Source organism: Danio aesculapii, chromosome 21 (assembly GCF_903798145.1).
Source record: "Danio aesculapii chromosome 21, fDanAes4.1, whole genome shotgun sequence".
Taxonomy (NCBI): domain Eukaryota; kingdom Metazoa; phylum Chordata; class Actinopteri; order Cypriniformes; family Danionidae; genus Danio; species Danio aesculapii.
The window spans coordinates 42,107,789-42,134,290 of NC_079455.1; the positions used below are offsets into that span (position 1 = coordinate 42,107,789).

Sequence of the window (26,502 nt, forward strand, 5' to 3'; positions counted from 1 at the left end):
AGATGTCACGACATGGATATTCAACAGAGCATCATCTTTTTCTTCTCTAGTCTTTCTTCTCGTGTTCCGATTGGTCGACTTGCTCCTGTCATCATGAGCCTTCTACCGTCGGCGCGTCGCATCTTCAGAATGGTTTGTGCGCATGCGCAGAAGCTCCTTAGGCGGAGATGATTATTATGAGACGGTAGAAGGACTGATAGTGATGATTATGGTTGTGGTGATGATGATGATGATAATAATGCTGCGCGGATACAACAACATCAACAATAAACCCCTGACGCAACGCTAAGAAAAACGCTCATCCGACGTCGACTGACTGTCTTTAACAATCGCTTTTTCCCGCAACACCAGACCCTTTGACGATCAAGCAGAGCCTCAGCATCAGCATTATATACATCATGTCTGCGTGTTGGATGAATTTTGACAGGTAAATCTGTATTTCTGTTCATATGCTGCTAAATAGCCCTTGTATGTTTAATGAGGCCGTTATGAAACTGACTTACGAAAGACAGGTTTAATAACGTTATATTTAGCAGGATTCCGTTCAGTCTGACTGGATTTTTCTGAGAGAACATGTAAGTTACGTATTCATATTACTTATTTATCTTAACCATATATGTGACCCTGGACATGACATGAGTATATTAGTAAGAATATTCGTTTATATTTGAGTCAAAATGTTAAAAATATATATTTTATACCAAAAATCATTATAATATCAAGTAGAAATCATCTTCAATGATGACCTTTTGTTCATTTCCAACTGTAAATATATCAAAACTTTTTGCCTAATAAGGTTCATTTTAGGTCAGACAGAAAATAATATCTCTATATAAACAATGTAGATACATACACATACTTAAACACCATTCTAGTTCTTAAAACACAATTATGCAGTAATAAATAAGTATATAAATAATAAAATAAAATATCACATACATATACAAATGGATACATACATATATATATATATATATATATATATATATATATATATATATATATATATATATATATATATATATATATATATATATACATACATACATACATACACAGTTGAAGTCAGAATTATTAGCCCCCCATCATTATTTCCCAAATGATGTTTAACAGAGCAAGGACATTTTCACAGTATGTCTGATAATATTTTTTCTTCTGGAGAAAGTCTTTTTTGTTTTATTTCGGCTAGAATAAAAGCAGTTCTTAATTTTTTTAAATCTATTTTAAGGTCAATATTATTAGCCCCTTTAAGCTATATATTTTTTCGATAGTCTACAGAACAAACCATCGTTATACAATAACTTGCCTAATTACCCTAACCTGCCTAGGTAACCTAATTAACCTAGTTAAGCCTTTAAATGTCACTTTAAGCTGTATAGAAGTGTCTTGAAAAATATCTAGTCAAATATTATTTACTGTCATCATGGCAAAGATAAAATAAATCAGCTATTAGAGATGAGTTATTAAAACTGTTATGTTTAGAAATGTGTCGAAAAAATCTCTGTTAAGCAGAAATTGGGGAAAAAAATAAACAAGGGGGCTAATAATTCTGACTTCAACTGTATGTATGTATGTATGTATGTATGTATGTATGTATGTATGTATGTATAGATAGATAGATAGATAGATAGATAGATAGATAGATAGATAGATAGATAGATAGATATGTATATACAATGCTCAGCATAATTGAGTACACCCCATTTTGAAAACGAATATTTTATCCATTTCTCAGTGAATATAGGCAATGTATTTTGGTGCATTTAAACTAAACAGATTTATTAAACAGATATATTTATTAAAATAATATTTCAGTCACCAAACATGTTTAGAAATTGAAAGATAATACAATTAAATTCAAGCAAAATATTGCAAAAAAACTACTACAAAATTTCAACAAAATTTATCTTTTTTTTTTTTGCTTCTGTTGATTTTTCCTCTTTTTTAAAATTTGTATTTAATATTTTTCTATAACATATTTATAATAATTTGGGTGTACTAGTTTTTAGACCGCTATCAAAAGTTATTTTCTGGATAAGCTCCAGATTTGGCTTCAGTACAGACTAATCTATTGTATATGCACAAATATAATATTGTATAACTTCCTATTAAAATATGAATTTAAAAGACGGGTTTGTGAGGGGTGTACCTATATAAGCTAAACACTGTAAAATAAAAAACTACATATTTATATGTCTATAGAAAAAGAGCTTGATGGTTTATTTGTATCCATCTCCAAGAACCTAATTTGGACAAAAATATATATTATTTTTATTGTTTGTTGCATTTATTTCCACATTTACTTTCAGATATATGGCATGTAAAGCTCTTTACATTGGATCTACAAAATAATTAAACATGACAATCCAGAAAGTGTAAAAGAAATTAATAAAATTCAGGACTCAAAATTTAGATACTATGAAAAAATGCCAATAAACTACCGTAATCATGAAGTCACTTTTGTATGTAATCAAAGTAAAATCTGATAATACAGAATTGTCACTTTTCACAATTTCACTTTTCACTTTTTTTATTTAGATTTTTTAACCCTTAGATTCCAAACATTTTTCTATTAACAAATCATCAGTGCAAAGTGTGTTTATTATAGCTTTAAGATGACGTATAAATGTTTCCAAATATCGGTCTTTCATGCTAATGACTGGTTTTGTATTGACAATCACTATAATTTGGACTTAAAAGGCATTTTTCGTATTATATAGATTTTCATTTTTAACCATCAGGTTCCAAACATTATCCTGTTAACAAACCGTCAATGTAAAGTGTATTTATTATAGCTTTAAGATGACGTATAAATCTTAATATCCAAATATCGGTCTTTGTGCCACTATTTTGTATTGACATTGATATTGAAATGAACAGGGGTCCGTTCTTCGTACGTGGATTACTCAGTTAGCTGGATTTGGTTATTGACGATTTGACACGATCCAGGATCGTTTCGTTCTTCAAAACTGATCCGAGAGTTGTTGTCATAGCAACAGTTCTGGTAGCTCAAACCTGCTAGGGAGCAGGCTCATTTCATATAAACAGGATTAGATTGGGTCAGTTCAAGCAACGATAATACTGAAAGTGTGTACCAAATGCTGATATTTTCTTACAGTAGTTATATACACTTGGGAAATTAGTAAATATATTTTTTAACTATATATATATATATATATTAACAAAACTTATGCAATCTGCACTCCGAAATAAAAGTACAAAGACTGCCACCTGGTGGTTCAAAGAGAAAATGTATTGATATGAAATTTTTAGATCGCTTTAGTACAATTTGTGTATGATAGACATGCACAATATGCGACTTTTTTTTACAGGAATAATAGATTTATGCAGTCATGAACATGTCTTGACAGTTAATATGACGGTGATTTGATGCTTCACAAAAGTTGCAGACACCTTTACCAATATCAAAATGCTTTTGTCAACATCCAGTTATTCTTTACACAGATTAATAACCGGCTACTATAATACTACTATGGCTACTATGATAAAGAAAATCCGCTCTAACTGTAAAACTAAATAAATTGCTAAATACTCTTGACACATGAAAGGGTAAAGCATGCAGCCCTGGTGGAAAGTTATTGCGTATCATATTTAACAAACAGTTTACTATGAATTTTATGTAATTTAGCTCACATGGATAAATGAATATTAATCAGATGATGTCATCTGCTGTGCCGTCAGCCAATCGTTGCATTGCTGATCATGATTTCGAGGATTGATAGATCTGTCCTTCACAACACACGCAGCGATCTCAGATCAGTTCATCCAGACATTTTAATCTGATTCACGAACTTGTTTGAAGAACAAAATTAGCCAGAGATCAGTTATCAAGATGAACAGATCCAGGATCTGCCAAATCATCTTAGATCATTTAAGCGAGCTGCAAAGAACGGACCCCAGGTGTCATGCTTGAATGTTTTACACCTGTCCTGTTTACTGCAGGATAATGTCACAGGTGTGTGTGTTTATGCTCTTCTTCATGTGTAATTTTCTGCTATTCTCATAGACAAGCTGTTTTTTATTTGCATTTGGTCTCATATCTTCATAACTCATCTTTAAATCTACTTTTTATTGCAGGAAATGGGTTGTGTAAGCACGTCATGCATGTTTTACATCCTTTGTTTACACGAATCGTTCATAATGGAGATTTATTCACAAGCAAATCACTCCCTCTGTTAGAATTAGAAGTGAAAGGGGGTGTGTTTCAGGACACATGGATTAGACCAAATTTAACAGGGAGGATAACACATTTGCATGCACACAAACACACGCTCAGTGTCAGCAATGCCCATGCGGTCACTTATCCATCAGAAAAGTGATTTAAAATGATAATTTTCATCATTTAAAAAAAACATTTGCATACTGACCACCGGGAAACTGCCGATTATAGAAATATGTGTATACGTGTCTATATCTAAGTCTCCAGATGGCCAGTGCTCCTTTGTATCTTATTTCCACATTCATTTCAACTGAGCGCTACCCTGTACCAAAATGGCAGATCTATTGAAGCATTCCTTCCAATAGACAACAACAGCGTAGTTGACATCTAGAGTGTAGGGGCGCGCGGGGCAAAATGTAACTGATAATTGAATATTAATCAGATGATGTCATTACGCTGCTGTGCCGTCAGCCAATCGTTGCATTGCTGATCATGATTTCGAGGATCGATAGATCTGTTCATCCAGGTATTTTAATCTGATTCACGAACTTGTTTGAAGAACAAAATTAGCCAGAGATCAGTTATCAAGATGAACAGATGCAGGATCTGCCAAATCATCTCAGTGTTTCCTCTAGAATTTTTTCCAGCTGTGGCGGCAGGCCTTTTTACACATATCTACTAACCAGCTGTGGCGTTATTTCAATGACAAATGTCGTGAGCGCAGTATTACGAGTCGAGATCGCATTCATGTAATAGCCCACAGCATGCGAATCTCTTTGCTTGCGTGCCGATTTCCTCTGCTCGTGCACAAAGCTTCTTGCGCGCCCTCAAATACGTGCTGCTCAAGCGCAGACAGTGTTGACAGATTGGGCGTTTTTTTCATTTATTTTTGCGGGTAAAAAGTGACATAAGTGGGTAGTGAAAATTTGGGCGGTTTTGCAACAGCGTGCCCGCCAGCTCCGGTCTGCCCTCATAAACCTGTTTTGATCTCCTAAAGACATGCCATAGCCCCCGTTCTTCGCATACATATGCTTAGAACAGTGTATAAACGCTTGTGATCTCGACAGCTTTTGGGCTGGAAATAGTCAGCATAATCTGGCAACACTGAGCGCAGATCTTCTTGTGCGTTCTCAAATAAACACTGCTGAAGTGTGATTTAGTGCGTTTAAGTAACGAGTATGTCTCCAACATTTATTAGATTTGCTATGAATATTTATGAATGTCTTCAATAGACCTACAGAGCGGTATTATTGCGTCCTGAAGTAAAGTGAAACAGCTTTACGTCGTGTTAGCTGGCCTCACGCACCTGTCAGTCAGTCAATCTGCACGTAACCTTAAAGGGTTAAACAAATGACGCACAGCACTACTAGGGTCGGTTACAGAAAAGTTCACGCGGTTATAATTCACTTACCCTTTAATACGTTTTGGTGCGATTATCACCCGCTATTAAAACAATAAAATGTTTTGAATGAGAAGCTGTAATGTAGCCGTGGCGGGATAAAGTTTGGCGTGGCGCCCCACCATGGAAGGAAGAATGAATGTAGCGGAAACAATGCATCTTATGCAGAGTTCAGACTGCATGATTTTCAAAGTAGTCGAGTCACAGATGTTTTCACACTGCATGACTATCTGGGCTAGCGTTTTGTTGCTGCTTTATTTACAATGCAAGATGGATCGACGACAGGGGTTTTCACATTGCATGACTTTACAATAGGAAGAATCTCAGACAACTTCGTCCAACTACATCTCACAACCAAAAACACGTAGTATATCTTTTGTTATGAACTACATAGCAAGAAAGAAGACTTTAATGGGGTAGAAAATGTACATATTTGCTCACCTGGGTTTGAAGGGAATCAGCAATTTCTCCTCAACTTTCTTTTTTGACCCGGTTGTGATATTGCTCAGATGACAAGTCAAACAGACACGGGTGCTCCTGCCAAATTTCCACTTGTTTTTCCTCCATTTCTTGGGTCCAAATAAACTGAAAATGAGCGCTTTTAACTTCTCCCTCAACCTCCCGCTGGTCTGCAGGTACTCACGCTAGTGAATGCTGCTCTCTCATTGGCTGTAGGTGATCGCTGATGTTATTTTTAATCATAACACATTTCCATACCTGTCAACCCTCCCGTTTATCCCAGGATTCTCCCGTATTTTACAGTACTATCCCGCTATCATCAAAGGTATTTTCCCGTATTTCTCCATATTCTCAGTCATTCTCTGAAGGCAAATAAACATTAAAGAGCCGAGCGCAACTCATACCGCCGAACCACCAGGGGCCGCCCCTTGCTCTTAAACGTGAGTCTGTTCTGTGCTTTCGCTTTGTTTAGGCAGGTCAGCACTTCGAAATAAATATAAAAACGGAGACATTCCCTTCTTTTTCATCACAGATGCCGTCTCCCCTTCATATGCAATCATCAAAACGGTGCATGACTGTCAGCTGACGCGCTCCATAGTGATAAACAGACGCTGTTTCCCAAACGGATACTGTACACGCGATTTGAAGCGGAGAGAAAGTCTGGGTTTTGGGTGCGTGTTTGAACAGACATGTACACATCATTAATGATAATAATATCTAAAGATGTCGATCTTGGTGGGGTTTTTTTTTCAAACACAACTAATTTCGTCCTAAATGAGTTTAAAAAGTTAGTAAATCAATCGAAAGCTTTCATTATAACGTTAGATGTGTGCATTTTTAAAGTAACACCTGTTATTTAATGTAATCAAACGAAAATAATCAAAATAAATGGGAGATTCATTCGTTGCTCTTTAATCAGGATGTGTAAGTTATACAGTGAAGAAACAGCTAATCAGATTTGATAGCTTCATTATAATAACTACTCATTTTAATAAGATGAACTGTTTGCTAATGTATTTGCTGCTAATGTATACTATTTACTTATTTTTTCTTTTGTAAATAATAATAATAAAGCATATTACTGACCATTTAACTGTTTATTTACAATTACAATTACATTTATTATTAAACAGCTCCAAATTAACATTTTGTAATTTGGGGGATTTGTTTGGGGGGGATCCCTGGGATCCCTTATTATGGTGGGCATATCCTTTGTTTTCACATCCCAATGTTGACAGGTATGCATTTCACACAGCATGATTTGACTCGAAAACAAGTCTAAGTGTCCTCTAACCCTGTGTTTCCCAACCCTGTTCCTGGAGGCACACCAACAGTGCATATTTTGCATGTCTCCCTTATCTGACTCATTCGTGTCAGGTTTTGGGGTCTTCTCTAATGTTCTGCTGAGTTGATTCAGGTGTGTTTGATTAGGGAGAGGTTGAAAATGTGGACTGTTGATGTGCCTTCAGGAACAGGGTTGGAAAACACTGCTCTAACCATACACAACATCTGAAAACAAGTCTAAACGTACTTACATGCTGTTGATCTCGTTGCTAAAGTGCTTCTCCTCCTTTACACTTTCATGTGTCAAGAGTATTCATCGTGTGTTTCAATGCTTATCAATGCATTTAGTTCTACATTTGGAGAAGATTTTCTTAATTATAGTAGCCTAGGCCTACTCAAGTTTTTTTAATCGGCGTAAGGAATTACTGTAAAAAAAATAATTTGCATCGAAAAAGCATTTTATATCGGTAAAGATGTCTGCAGCTTTTGCGAAGCATCAAATCACAGGCATATTAGCGGTCAAAACACGCGCATGACTGCATAAATTATCCTTTAAATTATTATTTTTTAAACATTGTGCATATGCGTTTGGATCGAAAAAATTTATATCAATACATTTTCTCTTTGAACCACCAGGTGGCAGTCTTTGTACTTTATTCCGGAGTGCAGATTGCATACGTTTTATTAATATATAAGTTTTTAACCTAAATGCCACTAGTGTCAGTGATCTTGTGACATGTGCCAGTAGGTGTCAGTATAAGCACATTAATGTGATACGTTTCTTTTTGCTTTAATATTTAAAAATGATTAGGCAAATGACACCTATTTTCTGCATATATGTTATGTATTTACAACATGACTTTTATTACAACTTAATTTAGCATGCCAAATATCTCACAGGCATCGGCAACTCATCTGCGATTTTCTCAGATTGCGTATTTGATAGTTCGTACTGTGTGATTGTTGCTTGCGTGCACGAGCACCGATTTGCCTGTGATTTCAGGCATTTGTCGGCGATTTCAACCTGACGGCGAGTCAAAATCGGGGCTAAAATCATACAGTCTGAACTCGGCATTAGTGTCACGATTACCAGCGATCTAACCACCAGAGACCGCTGGCAAATACACTCAGTCACATGAACTACAAATCCGCCATGTTATGGACTACAACACCCAGTCATGCCAGACAGACGCACACACCCGGTTCCAGATCCTGACTGATTACACTTTCACAACTGATACTCATGACCATTGATTATTTGGACTATTTATATCACTCTGTTCCACACACGTGGCTGAGCATTGTGAAGCTGTTGCTGTACGTAAGAGTTTCTCTTTGTTTTCTGTGTTTTTGATCTTGGACTGTTTATCCTGTTTTTATCCTGCCTGCCCTAAACAGTTCGCCTGTTTTTGGATATCTGGATTTTCTACTACGCTGTTTATGCTGGTATTTGACCCCTGCCTGATTGACCATTCTCATAATAAAGCTGCATTTGGAACTACCCCAGTTTGCATCGCATCCACACGCACCACTATACTCCGCCACATATGTGGAACAGAGTGATATAAATAGTCCACATAATCAATGGTCATGAGTATCAGCTGTGAAAGTGTAATCAGTCAGGATCTGGAACCGGTTGTTTGTGTGTGGCACGACTGGGTGTTGTAGTCCATAACATGGCGGATTTGTAGTTCATGTGAACAAGCGTATTTGCCAGCGACGTCTGGTGGTTAGATCGCTGGTAATCGTGACACTTAGATCATTTAAGCGAGGTACGAAGAACAAACTCCTGGATAGGGTATTTAGTACTTCTCCAAAGTTAGCTGCTGTTTTGTTAGCTGTTTTGGCTAAACCTTTTCCTGAAGACATGTTTTATTGCTTTCTTCATTGATTCAATATAAACGATTTGAAATGTACTCACTTGTGTTTGATACATCTCTGGGGCCGAGAACTGAAGCGATCCCTTCACTTTTTTCATCCTTTTTTATATTCTTTTAGTTTATTTCTAAACGTAGTTCATTTGTTACTTCCATTCCTAACCCTAGACAAAAGGGAAGAAACTTAATGCATGTTATTTCGGAGTATAATATTAATTGAATTGACATGTTATTTACACACAGGTTTGGCTGCGCGTGTGTCTGTCTCAGAAGCTTGATGATAGCACTGAAAATGCTCAAGTTTCACTCTCTCTCTCTCTGTCCAGGCATGAGAACTGAAACCTGAGAGAAGAGTGGCCGGAGAATGAGACTGCAGCTCGTAGATAAAGTGAGTAAAAAAAGATTATATATTTTAAAGTTATTCTTAACTTGTATATGCACTGGTTAAATAAAGTATGCATATTTAAAGATGAAAACTCCATCTACTTGTCCATGGTTCTCGCACAAACAAACAAATAAATATATATATATATATATATATATATAGTCAGAATTATTAGACTCTGTTAATTTTTTCCCCCAATTTCCGTTTAATAGAGAGATTTTTTTTTAACACATTTCTACTCATAATAGTTTTAATAACTCATTTCTAATTACTGATTTATTTTATCTTTGCCATAATGACAGTAAATAATATTTGACTAGATATTTTTCAAGACACTTCTATACAGCTTAAAGTGACATTTAAAGGCTTAACTAGGTTAATTAGGTTAAATAGGCAGGTTAGGGTAATTAGGCAAGTTATGCTATGATGATGGTTTGTTCTGTAGACTATTGAGAAAAAAAATTGCTTAAAGGAGCTAATAATATTGTCCTTAAAATGGCTTTTAAAAAATTTAAAACTGCTTTTATTCTAGCCGAAATCAAACAAATAAGACTTTCTCCAGAAGAAAAAATATTATAAGACATACTGTGAAAATATCCTTGACCTGTTAAACATAAATTGGGAAATATTAAAAAAAGAGGAAAAAAATAATAAAAAATCAAAGGGGGCGTATAATTCTGACTTCAACTGTGTTTGTGTGTTTGTGTGTGTGTGTGTGTGTGTGTGTATATGTGTATATATATATATATATATATATATACATAAAACAGAGATGGAAAGAAGTGGTACCAATGTTTGATTAATGGTTTAAAGCAGAGATAGCCAAAGTTGGTCCATTGTAACCTTTGGTTTGGCCCACCGTCCCGTCTGAGAGAAGAGTGAGAATGATGGAGAGGGCTGGGGAAAATGCCTTTAAAATAGATTGTCATTTCTAATTTGACGTAACCTTTTTTTGTTTTATGGCTGAGCTACAAAAAAAGCTAACTTTAATTAAATGTTGTAAATGAATGATTTTGTTAAAATGTAAATACTGTCACTTGACGGATAGAGGACTATGCAAAGACATCGGTGAGCAAATCAAGGCAAAAACTAGTCTAACTCCATTCTGTTATAAATGTTGTTTTTTTTCTGTAATAAGTTCATTATAAAATGTACAAAAATTATGTTGTATTAATATAAAGCAATGTTTTCTAGTTGTTTTTAAATATTATTAAATAAATTTAGAAATTACCCATGGCAACTATATTTACCTTGGGCCCACTAGCCTCAGTCAAGTTTTGTTTTTGGCCCTTCATAAGAAAAGTTGCACCGCTGGCTTAAAGAGAAGGTAAATATAATTCAAATAGAGAGAGATTACAATTTATAATAAATGATAAAAGTAAGGGCGATGCGGTGGTGCAGTGGGTAGCACGTTCACCTCACAGCAAAAAGGTCGCTGGTTCGAGCCTCGGCTGGGTCCGTTGGCATTTCTGTGTGGAGTTTGCATGTTCTCCCCGTGTTCACGTGGGTTTTCTTCCGGGTGCTCAGCTTTCCAACACAAGTCCAAAGACATGTGGTATAGGTGAATTGGGTATGCTAAAATTGACCGTAGTGTATGTGTGTGAGTGTTTATAGATGTTTCCCAGTACTGGGTTGCAGCTGGAAGGGCATTCGCTGCGTAAAACGTGCTGGATAAGTTGGCGGTTCAACATGAGTACTGTGAACTTACTCCATTTAAGTTGAAGTAATGAGGTGCACTGTAAAAACCAACAGCCAACTTTATCAATTGAAATGAGTGCAGTTAACTCAAAATTGACCGAAAGTTAATTCTACTCATTTGAAAAGAGTTTTGAACTCAGTGTTGAAGGTAAAGAGTTAATTAAACACCTTATTACTTCAACGGTGTAAGTTCACAGGACTCATGTAAGTTAGTTTAACTCAAGTGGTTTGTAGCAATCGGTTTCCTCAAACGGTTTGAGTTGCCTTAACTCATTGGGTTTTACAGTACTCAGTTGGTTTGAGTTCTCCATTTATTGAGGTTTACTGTGCTCAAAATGCTTCATTTACTCAAATAGAGTAAGTTCACAGTACTCATTAGGATTAGTTTTTGAACTTAAATGGTTTGTTGCAATCGGTTTCCTCAAATGGTTTGAGTTACCTTAACTTTTTGGGTTTTACAGTGTATTTAAATAACTCATTACCTTTAACACAGAGTTAAAAACTATTTTCAAATGAGTAGAATTACTTTCAGTACGTTTTGAGTTAACTACACTCATTTCATTTGATAAAGGTGACTGTTGGGTTTTACAGTGTATGATTTATGCACAAAGTTTTATTCAGCCTTGTTTCTAGTCTAAATATCTATTTCAAAGTGAAAACAAGATTATTTAACTCACCCCACTGGCAGATCATTTTGCTTGTTTTAAGGAAAAACTCGTAATTTTGACTTTATTTCTTCTCAAAAGCAATATTTATACTTGATCAAAGATTTTTTTTTAATATTTGGACTATAAACAAGGCAAAGTAAAGCATTTAATGCATTGTGATTATTCATTTTCCGTAGAGGAATACTGTTAGATTCTCCAGCAAACCATGAGCTATTAAAACTATCATGTGAAACTATTCATATCGCAAGATTTATTAGAAAAATAAATAAAATAGTGCTATATCAGATTTTTCCAATATCCTGCAGCCCTAATTGTGTTTGTGTGTGTTTTAAGCAATGGCAGCAGGGGCAGCGGATGGTGATTTACGGAGCGATTTTTCTCATCACGACGCTCCTCATCCTCTACAGCTCCAGCAGCTCAGCTGACCTTTCCAGATCCTTCAAGACTAGCAACTTCCGTCAAATCCACCACACGCTTAAAACCACCAACCTCAAGAAATGGGCTGGAAAAGACGGATACCTCCCTGTTTACGGCAACAAGGTGATCACGCGGTTTACACAATTATTTATTTATTTATTTTAAATATACGTTGAATACAACATTTTCAGCCTTACTGTGAAATTTTAATTCATCAAATGTTTTCTAAGTGCTGTCTAAAGTCTGTGACCATTTTTTTTTTATATTGTGATGCAGTTCAGTAAACGTGGGTTGTTTTTTCTACTGTAAGCTGATTAGATGTAATAACGTAGGCATTTTATACTGAAAGATGGGGTAAAGGGTTTGGGGAGAGTTATTATAACCTAACAGACTCCTCCTCCTCTTCACCATTTTAGTCTGTTATCAAAACTGACAACTGGAGGGGCGTGTTTAAGTGTGTAACCCCGCCCAATACTTCAGACTGACCTAATCTGAGAATTTAAATGGAAACAAACAGGAAGTGCATGTGCAGATTTCAACTGAAGATTACAAGGGCAAACTATCGTTTTTCCTAATGACATGAACAGAGGAATTGTTCAGCACAAAACTAGCAATGTGCACCAATAAATCCAATGATTAGTTTTGATTTTAGAATTGTTTTTTTTTTAACACATTTCTAAAATAGTTTTTATCTAATTTCCAATAACTGATTTCTTTTATTGCTAACACTTTACAAAACAATACATTAATAATGTAATATGTAAACTAAACATTACTTTATTATGGACTGATGATGAGTTAATGCATGCGCTAATCATGAAATAAATGTAACTACAACAGGAGTCACAGGAGTTCATGCGTGAATAACGGCTACCTCAATTACTTGTTAGCACATGCTTGTTTGTTAATGAATGTATTAATTACCACATTAGTTTATGCTTAATTTAACCATCATGAACTCATGACAAGTTAATGTGTAATTATATCATGACTTTACTTGGAGGGGCACATCATCATTAACCCATTCTTAACTACTCAAACTTCTTATGCACGTCCGTCCAGTGTGTTTACACTGAATATCAATAAAAAAAGTGTTCTGTCAACTAGGAATGGGCGATGCCGTTATTTTTGTTAATTTTTACGATACCGATACCACTTGTTATTTAAAATGTCAATGTAATTTTTCAAAATAATGTTAATTAAAAAATCATTACATATATACACTGTAGTGTGTGCGTGTATGTGTGATATATATACATACACGCACACACATTCATATTGTGTATATACACACTGCATACACATACATAATGTGTATATACACACTGCACAGATACACATGCATACACACACTTGTATTTATTCTTATTCACCTAATAGTAATGAGAGAGAAAGAGAGCTGATTTCTTATTTTATTTATTTCTATTTAATATCTATTATTATTATTATATATATATATATAGCAAATAGTAGTATAGTATTTTTTAAATATATATATAATACTATACTACTATTTGCTATATATATATATATATATATAGCAAATATAATTATGTATATTTATGTATATATATGTGTGTGTGTGTGTGTGTGTGTGTGTGTGTGTGTATATATATATATATATATATATATATATATATATATATATATATATATATATATATATATATATATATATATATAAACATACATACGCACGCACGCACGCATGCATACAGTTGAAGTCAGAATTATTTGCCCCCTTTGAGTTTTTTTTTCCTTTTTTAAATATTTCCCAAATGATGTTTAACGGAGCAAGGAAATTTTCACAGTATGTCTGATAATATTTTTTCTTCTGGAGAAAGTCTTATTTGTTTCATTTCGGATAGAATAAAAGCAGTTTTTAATTTTTTTATATCCATTTTAAGGACAAAATTATTAGCCCCTTTAAGCTATATTTTTTCTGGTAGTCTACAGAACAAACCATCGTTATACAATAACTTGCCTAATTACCCTAACCTGCCTAGTTAACCTAATTAACCTAGTTAAGCCTTTAAATTTCACTTTAAGCTGTATAGAAGGTTCTTGTAAAACATCTAGTAAAATATTATTTACTGTTATCATGGCAAAGATCAAATAAGTGTGTGTGTGTGTGTGTTTTTTTTTATGTTAACTCTATAAATGCTTTGCTCAAATGTTTTGCTACAAATGTTTTGCCAGAGCAACACTGGGCAGCTTGTTTTTGTTCCGCTTTATAAGTTTCAGGTTGTGTTGTCTGTGTTTACAAATGCTGCTTGTATTGTTGCTGTGTACGACTTTATCACATATTGCTCGTGCAACGCTTTTTCAGCTGATGAGCACCACAACACACTGCGTTACATCTCTGCCATCGTGTCATTCCGTAATGCAGACATCTGCGACTTGCGTGTGTTGAGTACGTAAGTTATCTGAAAGGCACATGTTCGCTAGCGTCACGTTCCTCCGCAGATTAATTGGTGTAACGTCTTGTATACATAGCGTCACTGATAATCCTGTACACAGCACTAAAACATTCAGTTATGCAGAAATAATTAAAATATCGATACTTTAAAAAAATATATATCGATACCAAAATTAAAAGCTTCTGTGTATCGATATATCGATACTGGAGCATCAATGTGCACATCCCTACTGTCACCATGAGCAGTTTAAACACAGGAGTTGATGAGTAGATAAGGATGAGCTAATGGTGATGTGCCCCGTCAAGTAAAGTCATGACATAATTATACATTAACAGCTCGTGAGTTCATGTTGGTTACATTTATCTTAAACTTAAATGTAAATTAATGACAATTAGTTAATCAACAACATGTACTAACAATTAATTTAGCTAGCCATTATTTACTATTGCAACTCATGTTGTAGTTAAAGTTAGTTCATGATTAGTGCACGCCTTAACTCATTATTAATTCATAATAATTATTATTCATCTATTTTGTGTAAAGTTTTATCTTTGCCATGATGACAGTACATATTTTACTAGATATTACTGAAAATACTAGTACTATTAAGCTTTAAAGTGCAATTTAAAGACATAACTAGGTTATTTAGGCAAGTTAGGGTAATTAGGCAAGTCATTGTATAACAGTGGTTTGTTCTGTAGACTAAATATAAATAATGCTTAAGGGGGCTAATAATATTGACCTTACAATGGTCAAAATAGCCAAAATAAAACAAATAAGACTTGCTTCAGATGAAAAAATATTATAGGAAATACTGTGAAAAATTCCTTGCTCTGTTAAACATCATCTGGGAAATATTAGAAAAATTCTAATCACTACATCTTTAACTGTATTTTCTGAATCGTGTGTTTCAGAGCCTGAACCTGCACTGCCATCACTGTGCATTAGTGACCAGCTCCAGTCACGTGTTGGGCTCTCAGGCGGGCGAGGAGATCGACCGAACGCAGTGCGTTTTCCGCATGAACAATGCTCCCACCTCCGGACACCAGTCAGATGTGGGCAACCGGACCACCGTTCGCGTCGTGGCTCACTCCAGCGTCTTCAGCGTGGTCCGCAAGCCGGCAGAGTTTCTCAACCGGTCCGAAAACCCCATCATCATTTTCTGGGGCCCGTCCTCTAAGATCAGCCGGGAAGCCAAGGGAACGCTGTACCGCCTCATCCAAAGAGTCAGCATGAGCTACAGAAACCTGTCCTTCTTCTTCATCTCACCCAGTAAAATGCAGAAGTTTGATGCGCTTTTCCAGAAGGAGACCGGCAGAGACAGGTGAAATCACCATAGCGTGTTTGATTGTGTGTTTTTGGGCTTTTTAGCAGTGATTTGACACAAATTTGGCACTTGAGTAAATGTACAGATACCTTTATACACGCATACACTCACCGGCCACTTTATTAGGTACACCTATCCAACAGGCTCACCAAAATTGGACAATAAAAGATTGTAGAAACGTTGCCTGGTCTGATGAGTCTCGAGTTCTGCTGTGACATTCAGATGGTCGGGTCAGAATTTGGCAGCAACAACATGAAAGCATGGATCCATCCTGCCTTGTATTAATGGTTCAGGCTGGTGGTGGTGGTGTAATGGCGTGGGAGATATTTTCTTGGCACACTTTGGGTCCATTAGTACCAATTGAGCATCGTGTCAACACCACAGCCTACCTGAGTATTGTTGCTGACCATGTCCATCCCTTTATGATGGCTCTTCTGATGGCTAATTCCAGCAGGATAATGCGCATGTCAAAGCGTGAATCATCTCAGACTGGTTTCCTGAACATGACAATGAGTTCACTGTACTCAAATGGCCTCCACAGTCACCAGATCGCAATCCAATAGAGCACCTTTGGGATGTGGTGAAATGGGAGATTAGCATCGTGGATGTGCAGCCGACAAATCTGCAGCAACTGCGTGATGCTATCAGATCAATATGGAGCAAAATCTCTGAGGAATATTTCCAGTAGCTTGTTGAATCTGTGCCATGAAGGATTAAGGCAGTTCTGAAGGCAAAAAGATGTCAAACCTGGTACTAGTAAGGTGTACCTAATAAAGTGGCCGATGTGTGAATTATTTTTTTTCTCTATTTTCACAGAAAAAAGTCCCAGTCCTGGTTAAGCACCGGTTGGTTCACCATGGTGATCGCCATAGAGATGTGTGACAACATAAAGGTTTATGGTATGGTGCCACCAAACTATTGTGGGTAAGAATCCGTTCATCTTTTAATAATTTAAAGTTGAGTTGGACAGCCGTGAAAACATCGGCATTTATTTAAAGGTGCTGTATGCGAGTATTTGACTCTTCTAAAGCATAAAATACCATAATATCTTTGCAGATATTTAAGAAACATGCTAAGTGAGCATTCTTGTTTATCTGAAAAACAATGCTGAAGTCAGATATTCTGCTTTTGAAATGTGAGTTAGGTGCCGGAATGCCTGTCTTTGTTTTAGTCCCTTATAGGGTTGTCGCGATACCATTAATTCATCTGACGATACTATACTAGCTGAAGTATCATAATGCCAAGTAGTATTGCGATAGTGTATTTCATAACTCAAACTATAAAGAAAATTGTCAAATACTATATTTTACATGTTATAAAAGGTCTTGAATTTAATTATTAATTCCCTTATTATTGAAAAAAGCATTATTTGCACCTCACTTCAGCTAAAATTTATTCTTTTTGTTTATTTTGTAGATAAATGACCAATAAAAAAATACATTAAAATAAAGATACAAATTATACCAAATGAAATTTGTTACAAAAGCATTTTTCCAACAAAATTAGGCTATATGTAGTGGTAAAATTTAGTTTCAATGTTTCCTGTTGCTATTTTGAGTTTTTCATTTATTTATTTTTTTTCAGTCAGCTAACAATCCAAAGTCATTCAAAATTCCACTTCGAGTTGTTCTTTTTAAGAGATTGTCGCGGTTGTTGTAGCTATGAAATCGTATTGAGAGAAACAGAAATGAGCCAATTCAGATGTGCATTTGAAAAGTCAGAAAACATCAGAGATCGTGCAACCTTAAAGGGCTCCACAAACTCTTAAAATTAAATGGTCTATGGTTGTACAAATGTGTGAGCATTTTAGTGACTTTTCCACATCCAACATTATCTATTGTAGATAGACTGTTAATGACTGTTGTTAACTACCGTTTACAAACTACAGTGGCACCGCCAGCATTTTGGAGCCATTGTATTGCGATACAACCATAGTACTGGTAAACTGTGCAACCCTAGTCCCTTAAACCCGCCCACTGCCACTTTAGCCAATTATGTTTCAGCAGCCGGGTTGCCTTGGTGGAAAACAGCATATTTCATTCATTCAGTCAGGAAGGCTCTCGAATCATTATGTGTCCGTGACCAAAATGTGACTGGTGGACAGTAGTAGACTCTGAAACGAGACGCAGATTTGGAGTTCCACATGAGGGTCATAATTAGCAAATAATATAAATATTACGAGCATAAACATTAGATGAGTAGGTTACATTGTAACCCTGCGTCTTAACAACACGCTACGTGACAAGATTTGCAGCGATACGCAGATTTGGATGTTTGCACCAGACGAAACATGACCGAAATTTAAATACAGCTATTGAGAGGCATTCACGCTTACAAAATGATAAGGTTTATGATCTAAATAATACATATTAAACCTCTTTAACATTATTAAATGTAGATGCTGAATCACTGATATGTGTTGGTTTGGTATTCTTTCACAGTTTTAAAGTTCAATTTCAAACTGTTTATTTTATTTTCCAGATCTGAGGTGATTTATCTGCTGCTGCTTTCAGTAGTATGGTAATAAATGTCATGTAAAATGGCATTCAAACTCACATTATTGTCATTTAACACTGAATAAAGCACATGAGGTGTAGCTGAGCTGATCATTGTCAGTTTTCTGTTGTTCAGCTGAGAAATAAAAGCCATTTTTAAAATATATATTTCAGGTGTTGGTTAGAACAAAAACTCCTTTAATATGTAAAATATTCCTTCTATCATGTGCCTTTGCTTTTATTTAGAACACAGTTTAAAGCAGCCTTTAGGCTTGATCATCAGATCATCAGCTCCTTTTGGTCCTCAATCTGGCAACCTACGCTCGTGTTTGTTTTGATCCAGGAATGCAATACCTAATTCAACCACTGGCCGTCAAACTTACATATTGCACCTTTAAGTGAATGTGCTTGTTTATCTGAAAAACAATGCTAAAGTCAGTTATTCTGCTTTGAAAATGTGCCTTCTGTATCTGTCTTCGTTTTGGCCTCTATAACCAGCCCACTGCCAGTTTATCCTATTATATTACAGCATCCCAGGTTGTCTTAATGGAAAATACAGCATAATTAATTTGTCTTTTTGGTCAAAAAAATATAATTTTTTTAGATATGGCAAGTAAAAAATCTTTTCCTCTGGGCCAACCAGGCAAATTAGAAAAAATCCTAAGAATTTAGTGCTGTGTCGGCGCCCGTGGTGTAATGGTTAGTGCGTCGACACATGCACTCCGGTGCTCACGGCGACCCGAGTTAGATTCCCGCCTCGCAGTCCTATGCCCATCCTTCCCCTCTCTTTGCTCCCCATACTTTCCTGTCAATACTCTCTACTGTCCTATCTAATAAAGGTGAAAACCCGTAAAAAATAATTATATATATATATATATATAATTATATCTATATATAAAGAATTTAGTGCTGTATGAGTCAATTTTTTTCAGATTAGTCTAACGTTTTCAATTTGACTTGTTAAAACCCTGTAAACTGATCAGCTTAGTGTAAGGTCAATTTGCGGACAACCTCTGTGTCCATGTAGTCGTCATTAAAGCGGACGTGTATAAAAGAAAAGAAATTTTGTATTTAGCCTGCAATCCTTAAGTCAATCCTACATATTAGGGCTGCACAATATATCGTTTCAGCATCGATATCACAATGTGATCCTACGCAATAGTCACATGACAGGATATATGCAATGTGGAGTTTGTAATATAATTTATGATGTGCATGTGTTTTTGTTGCCTGTGTATAGAACATTCAGGTAAAAGAAATTGTACCTTTAGTGACTTTAAACTACGATTATTTTAGTCTACTGTTAAAACTCGGGAATCGATGAAACACTTTATTTCAATTGTATCTTTTCCTTGATTGTATTTATAGATTGTCAAGCATGAAAATACTTTCAACACATGCAAATAGAGAAATGCACTGCAAATAGCTCGGATCACAACGAAAACGTGTCGGGAGACCCCAAAAAATTTATAGATTGTTTATTAGATTTTATGGAGATGCAAATAGTAAACATTAATTCATCAATATCTGACTAAACATGCATGAAAATACTCAACACATGCAAATACAGAACTCACTGCAAATAGCACCAACCAATGTCGAAAAGGTGTCGGGAGACCCCAAAAAGTTTATTTATTGTTTATTAGCATTTATAGAGGTAAAATCCCACTGCAGAAACATCCCAATCGATCTAACATTATAGATTCTTTCCAAATAGAGATATGAAGTCTTATTGTGAAATTGTACATCGCAATATATATCGCAAAATCCCAAAAATATCGCAATGCTAGAATGTTTCCAATATCGTGCAGCCCTAATACATATATCGCACTTTTAAATACATAAATTTCAATATCGCCTGATTGCTTTGTTTTCCTGAAGCAGACGTCCTCAACCCAAGCGGATGCCATATCACTACTACAAGCCCAGAGGTCCAGACGAGTGTGTGACGTACCTCCAGAACGAGAGGGGGCTCCGCGGCTCACACCACCGCTTCATCACAGAGAAACAAGTGTTTGCGCGCTGGGCAAAACTCTACAACATCAGCTACACCAGCCCAACATGGTGAGCAAAACCTCTGCGTTTCACAGCCTGATCCAAAATGGCTACCACATTGCCTCCAGAATTGCTGCTAGTTTCTCTATTAGGTGAATAAGTGGCTGAGCCAAAATGGAGGGCCATACCAAGATCCAGTATGAAGCATTGAAGGATGGACAATCTTTGGAAATTTGATGACGCTTAGCATGGTGTTCTGAAATACATCTACATATTACTGCCGTCAATTCTCCTATGCGTTCTCTTATTATTATAATTTTTTTACCCATAATCCACTTCTTTGAAGACAAAGGAGGCCTTTTGAAAAGAGAAAGAGAGGGAAAGTGCTTGCCAAACTGAAGATTCATTCACATCTTATGGCACAATCAACACATTTGAATGTTAGCTATGTAAAATCACCAGATATAAGGAATTGATTACAAAACAAGTAATAGTTTACAGGATTTTATGTTTTTGTAAATAAGATGTAAATTACGATTCCAAAATAATTAAAAGGTAATATTTTTACAAGTTTATATGGTTTTAAAGATCCTCTAAAACAAGACATTATTACAAGTGTAAAAACACATTTCTAAATGAGCGATTTAGGTCATCGTTTTGCACACTTTTGGGAAAACTATTAGGATGAATAGCTGTTTATATCTACACCAACACGTCATGTGAAACACGAAACCTAATGTACAAGTTTTAGTACATTCTAGAACAGCATATTATTAATTTCTAGCTCAGTCAAGCATCATTAAAACATCCAGGAGATCACAGGTGTCAAAGCCAGTTCCTGGAGGGCTGCAGCTCTGCACAGTTTAGTTCCAACCCTGCTTCAACACACTTAAGCTACGGTCACACTGGGCTTTTCTTCCCATAGACTTCCATTCATACGCACGCGAATGCGTCAGACCGGAAACGCGGGGTCATGCGTCAAGTTTCGCATGTTGCTGCGATGCAAAGTTCAAGCTTGGTGAACTCTGACCTGCGAAATCACATCACTTGACTGCGTGAGAGCAATCGAGGATCAAAATAAGACCTCTCTGGACAGAAATTTAAAACATGGAGCAATCGCTCACTTTTTTTAATGTCTAATCATCTTGTTTAATCCCGCCCCTTTTCGCAGCGCCGTATGACAGAATTTCGCACACACAAAGCCCAGTGTGACCGTAGCTTTACCTGTAGGTTTCAAACAAGCCTGAAGGACTCATTTTGATCAGCTGTGTTAATTAAGGTTGAAACTAAACTGTGCAGAGGCCCTCTAGGAACAGGCATTGACACCTGTGCAGTAGATCAGTGTTTCCCAACCCTGTTCCTGGAGGCACACCAACAGTACATATTTTGGATGTCTCCCTTTTCTTACCTATTAACTTCAGGTGTTGGAGTCTCTTAATGTGTACTGTTGGTGTGCCTTCAGGAACAGGGTTGGGAAACACTGCAGTAGATGATGATGATGATGATGATGTTCGGGTCATTTTTCGCCACCAAATTTGTAAACTGGCTCTACATTCAACACTATTTTGAGTCACAACAGAATCTTCATAACAATTAAACACTGTATATGATGCACATAAACTGCACTGTATGAACAGAGAAAATCTACAGTAGTAATTGTTGCACTAAATGTTCTAGATCCTAGGTCTCAAAGTCAACTCCTAATCAAACACAGCTGATCCAAGTAATCAAGGTGTCCACAAGAGTCTTGTGCTGCGTCCCAATTCGCATTCTTGCTGAATAGTATTTAAAATAGAATTAGTATGTCCCAAATCGTAGTATGTTAAAGAGTAAGCCCAAGGTTCCCGGATGGTTTACTATTGGTTTACTATTTCCGGTAAAATTCTGAAGTGTAGATTCTTCCCGTATGATATTGCACACAATACATTGCGCGTTGGACACTGACACCTCCAATAGAGAGAGAGAGAGAGAGAGAGAGAGAGAGAGAGAGAGAGAGAGAGAGATATAGCTATAATTGGTTACTATGTATGCGCGATATATATTGCATCACCAAAAATAATTGAGGTGTCCATGTATTGTGCGATTAGTAAATATATTGATTATTGTGACAGACCTACATCTTCCTGGACCTAAAATAAGCTTGACGTTGAATTTAATTCAATCTTAACTTGACCCGGGCACATCTTAATCACACTGACTAAATAAATCAAATGTACTATATTCTCAAGAACAATCTCAAACGTAGTGTTGCTGTTTGCGTGGCGTTGGCGGTGTGTAGAGGCCTTTTTACTGAGTAATTTTACTGTTATGGATCATTTGTTCCACTTGAATCTCTCTGACTAATGCTGTTAGTGTGTAAACAAACTCATTCAAAAGAAGTCACGCTTCACTTTCTACACCAGTAGCTTTTTTTTCAAATGACTGTTGTGAATGCTCCGCTCTCATTGGACGATGCTGTTTATGGCACTGTGCTTTCATTGGACAGCTCTGGTTGTCGTCGGTAAGCGCTAGTGGTAGTAACTAATGCGCTGCTTTAAATGTTTTGCCTTTTTTTTTGTGGCTCAGTGGTTAGCCCTGTCGCCTCAAAAGGTCACTGGTTTGAGTCCCAGCTGTGTCACTTGGCATTTCTGTGTGGAGTTTGCATGTTCTCCCGCATTGGTGTGGGTTTCCTCCGGTTTCTCCCACAGTCCAAACACATGTGCTATAGGTGAATTGGGTAAACTAAATTGGCTGTAGTTTATGTGTGTGTGTATGAATGCAAGGGTGTATGGATGTTTCCCGGTGATGGGTTGTAGCTGGAAGGGCATCCGCTGTGTAAAACACATGCTGGATAAGTCGGCAGTTCATTCCGCTGTGGTGACCCAAGATGAATAAAGGGAGTAAGCTGAAGGAAAATGAATGCATAAATAAAAAAGCCGCTCAAGTTCATTTGCAGTAACGGAAGAGGTCACACACAAATGGAAAATTTGGGTAATTTACTCTCCCTCAGGAAATACAAGATATTTCTGCAATGCATCGGTGCTTTTGGTATTTATTATTATTATTATTTTTCCACAAAGTAAACCCCAAAAAAGAATGTGAGACTTTAAACCAAATCACTGTCAATGGAAACTCCATGTTTGTTTGGTGCCGTTTAAATGAATATTACATGCAATCCTTTTACATCACTAAAGCCACGGTCACACTGCATTTTTTGCCTCATAGACTTCCATTCATATGCACGTGAATGCATCAGACCAGAAACGCAATCTCGTGCCTCAAGTTTCGCAGTTCACTGCGTTGCAAAGTTCAAGCTTGGTGAACTCTGACCTGCGAAATCGCATCACTTGACTGCGTGAGACCAATCGAGGATCTAAACATGACCTCTCTGGACAGAAATGTAGAAAATATGGAGCGATCGCTCGCTTTTTTAATGTCTAATCCAGTCCCTTTTTGCAATGCCGTATGACAGAAATTTGCATGCTCAACCTCAAGTGTGACCCGGCATTATAAATTGGCTAACACAACTAAACACAATAGCATTAAAAAAAAGCCTAGGCTGTGAAATTAAAGGTAATAATGTTGTATATTATGATCTGTTTCTTGCACAACATGATTGTTCGCTTCATTGCCATATTTTGTGTTGCCTTTATCTGCTTATTTTCTGATTCAACAGTTAATCTCTTTTAATTAAATATTAATACCACTACAAAATGTGGTAGTACAAAATAAATGTTTGCATGTATGTACTAAATGTGCATGTGCTTTTTGTTTTTGTGTATGTAAATGCACAAACAAACATGTATATACTTTAAATATTAATTTATTAATATGTACTGTTATACACTCACCGGCCTCTTTATTACACCTGTCCAACTGCTCGTTAATGAAATTTTCTAATCAGCCAATCACATGGCAGCAACTCAATGCAGTTAGGCACGTAGACATGGTCAAGACGATCTGCTGCAGTTTAAACTGAGCATCAGAATGAGAAAGAAAGGTGATTTAAGGTGACTTTGAATGTGGCATGGTTGTTTGTGCCAGACGGGCTGGTCTGAGTATTTCAGAAACTGCTGATCTACTGGGATTTTCATGCACAAACATCTCTAGGGTTTACAGTGCATGGTCTGAAAAAGAGGAAATATCCAGTGAGCGGTGGTTCTTTGGGCGCAAATGCCTTGTTGATGTCAGAGGAGAATGGCCAGACTGGTTCCAGCTGATACAAAGGCAACAGTAACTCAAATAAGCACTCGTTACAACCAAGGTCTGCAGAAGAGCATCTCTGAACACACAACACGTCCAACCTTGAGGCGGATGGGCTACAGCAGCAGAAGACCACACGGGGTGCCACTCCTGACAGCTAAGAACAGGAAACTGAAGCTACAATTCAAACAGAGGCTACATTCCTGCCTGAGTATTGTTGCGGACCATGTCCATCTCTTCATGACCACAGTGTCTCCATCTTCTGATGGTTACTTCCAGCAGGATAACACCATATCATAAAGTGTGAATCAGCTCAGACTGGTTTCTTGAACATGACAATGAGTTCACTGTACTCAAATGGCCTCCACAGTCACCAGACCTCAATCCAATAGAGCTCCTTTGGGATGTGATGGAAAGGGAGATTCGCATCGTGGATGTGCAGCCGACAAATCTGCAGCAACTGTGTGATGCTATCATGTCAATATGGAGCAAAATCTCTAAGGAATATTTCCAGTAGCTTGTTGAATCTATACCATGAAGGAATAAAGCAGTTCTGAAGGCAAAAGTGGGTCCAAACCGGGTGTACCTAATAAAGTGGCCAATGAGTGTATATAAATATAAACATTTTATATTCATGGATTTGTGCATTTACACATAAATACATAGTACACATAAATTTGTGTACTACTTTGTAAACTTTGTAAACACAAACTTTTATTTTTACTTTTGATTAGTCTTGAATAACCACTGTCCACCCACTCTTTTGAAGCAGCATTGGTTATTTTTTATTACTACTATTTTTTTGTACATCTTTGTTAAAGAGTTACAAGCTATGAACCAAAGCAACCAGTGACGATGAGAATAACAGCACAACAAACATTGGTTTGAAGCTAAGAAATAGAAGTTGTCTGGTATTATAGAAATTTTAAATGCACCAATATAAACATTTTAGCAGATCTGGATTTATATATAATGGTGAGCCTTCATGAAACACTTTGTGAATAAATATATCTTGTTTTGGTCATAAAGTAACATTATTAAAATACATCAAGTCATACTTTCAGAGTATGTGTACAAATCGGGATTCAAACTCGTATTGGTTACTCTGTGCACACGCACAGTCCACTAAATTACATGATAAGAGTTTTTTTCCCGACCCTATCAATCAAACAGATTCGCCAGGCCTCGAATCGCTTTAGTCACGTGAATCACTTTAGTCACGTGACCTGGTGTTTTGAATCATGCTTCGGTGCAGTGTTTCGAAACACTTGTGCTTCGGGATCTCGACACTGTTGAAATGTCAGTTTGACGTCAGCCATCCCTCTATATATATGCGGAGGCCATTAATTGATGCATATATAGCCAGATAAATGTCAATCTAGATGAGAAATCAAGGTCTACAAATTGTGATTGAGTGGCATACAACTCTAAATTAAATCGATTTATGGACAAAATGTCTAATTATTGGCTTATTTTTTATTCAGGCTCATACAATACTATAGAAAATCACTGATTGGTCAAAGGTATGGGCGCTGAAATATTGTGCATCACTAATAAACAATATATTTGGAAATTTACTGTGAAATATGAATACATATAACAAATTATTTAAGAACTTTTAGAGTGTAAAGAGACTCGGATTACTTTCACATGAATGGCCGGAGCTTGAGGTCCCTTTTGGCACATTCTACACTCTGATTGGTAGATTTTCTGCAC

General features: G+C 36.4%; 1 protein-coding gene across 2 annotated transcripts; it reads left to right on the plus strand.

Annotated features, from left to right (window-relative positions):
• The first annotated feature begins 209 nt into the window (after positions 1-209).
• st6galnac6 (ST6 (alpha-N-acetyl-neuraminyl-2,3-beta-galactosyl-1,3)-N-acetylgalactosaminide alpha-2,6-sialyltransferase 6) lies at positions 210-21,565 on the plus strand. Of its 2 annotated transcripts, none has more exons than XM_056446918.1 (6): positions 210-427; positions 9,526-9,587; positions 12,284-12,490; positions 15,702-16,111; positions 16,931-17,038; positions 20,491-21,565. In XM_056446918.1, the coding sequence occupies exons 2-6, from the start codon at positions 9,564-9,566 to the stop codon at positions 20,675-20,677; spliced, it is 936 nt and encodes a 311-aa protein (XP_056302893.1). In that variant the 5' UTR covers positions 210-427; positions 9,526-9,563; the 3' UTR covers positions 20,678-21,565. The 2 variants fall into 2 exon arrangements, with proteins under 2 accessions (XP_056302893.1, XP_056302894.1); XM_056446919.1 differs by lacking the exon at positions 210-427 and adding an exon at positions 6,489-6,709.
• Positions 21,566-26,502: the final 4,937 nt, after the last annotated feature.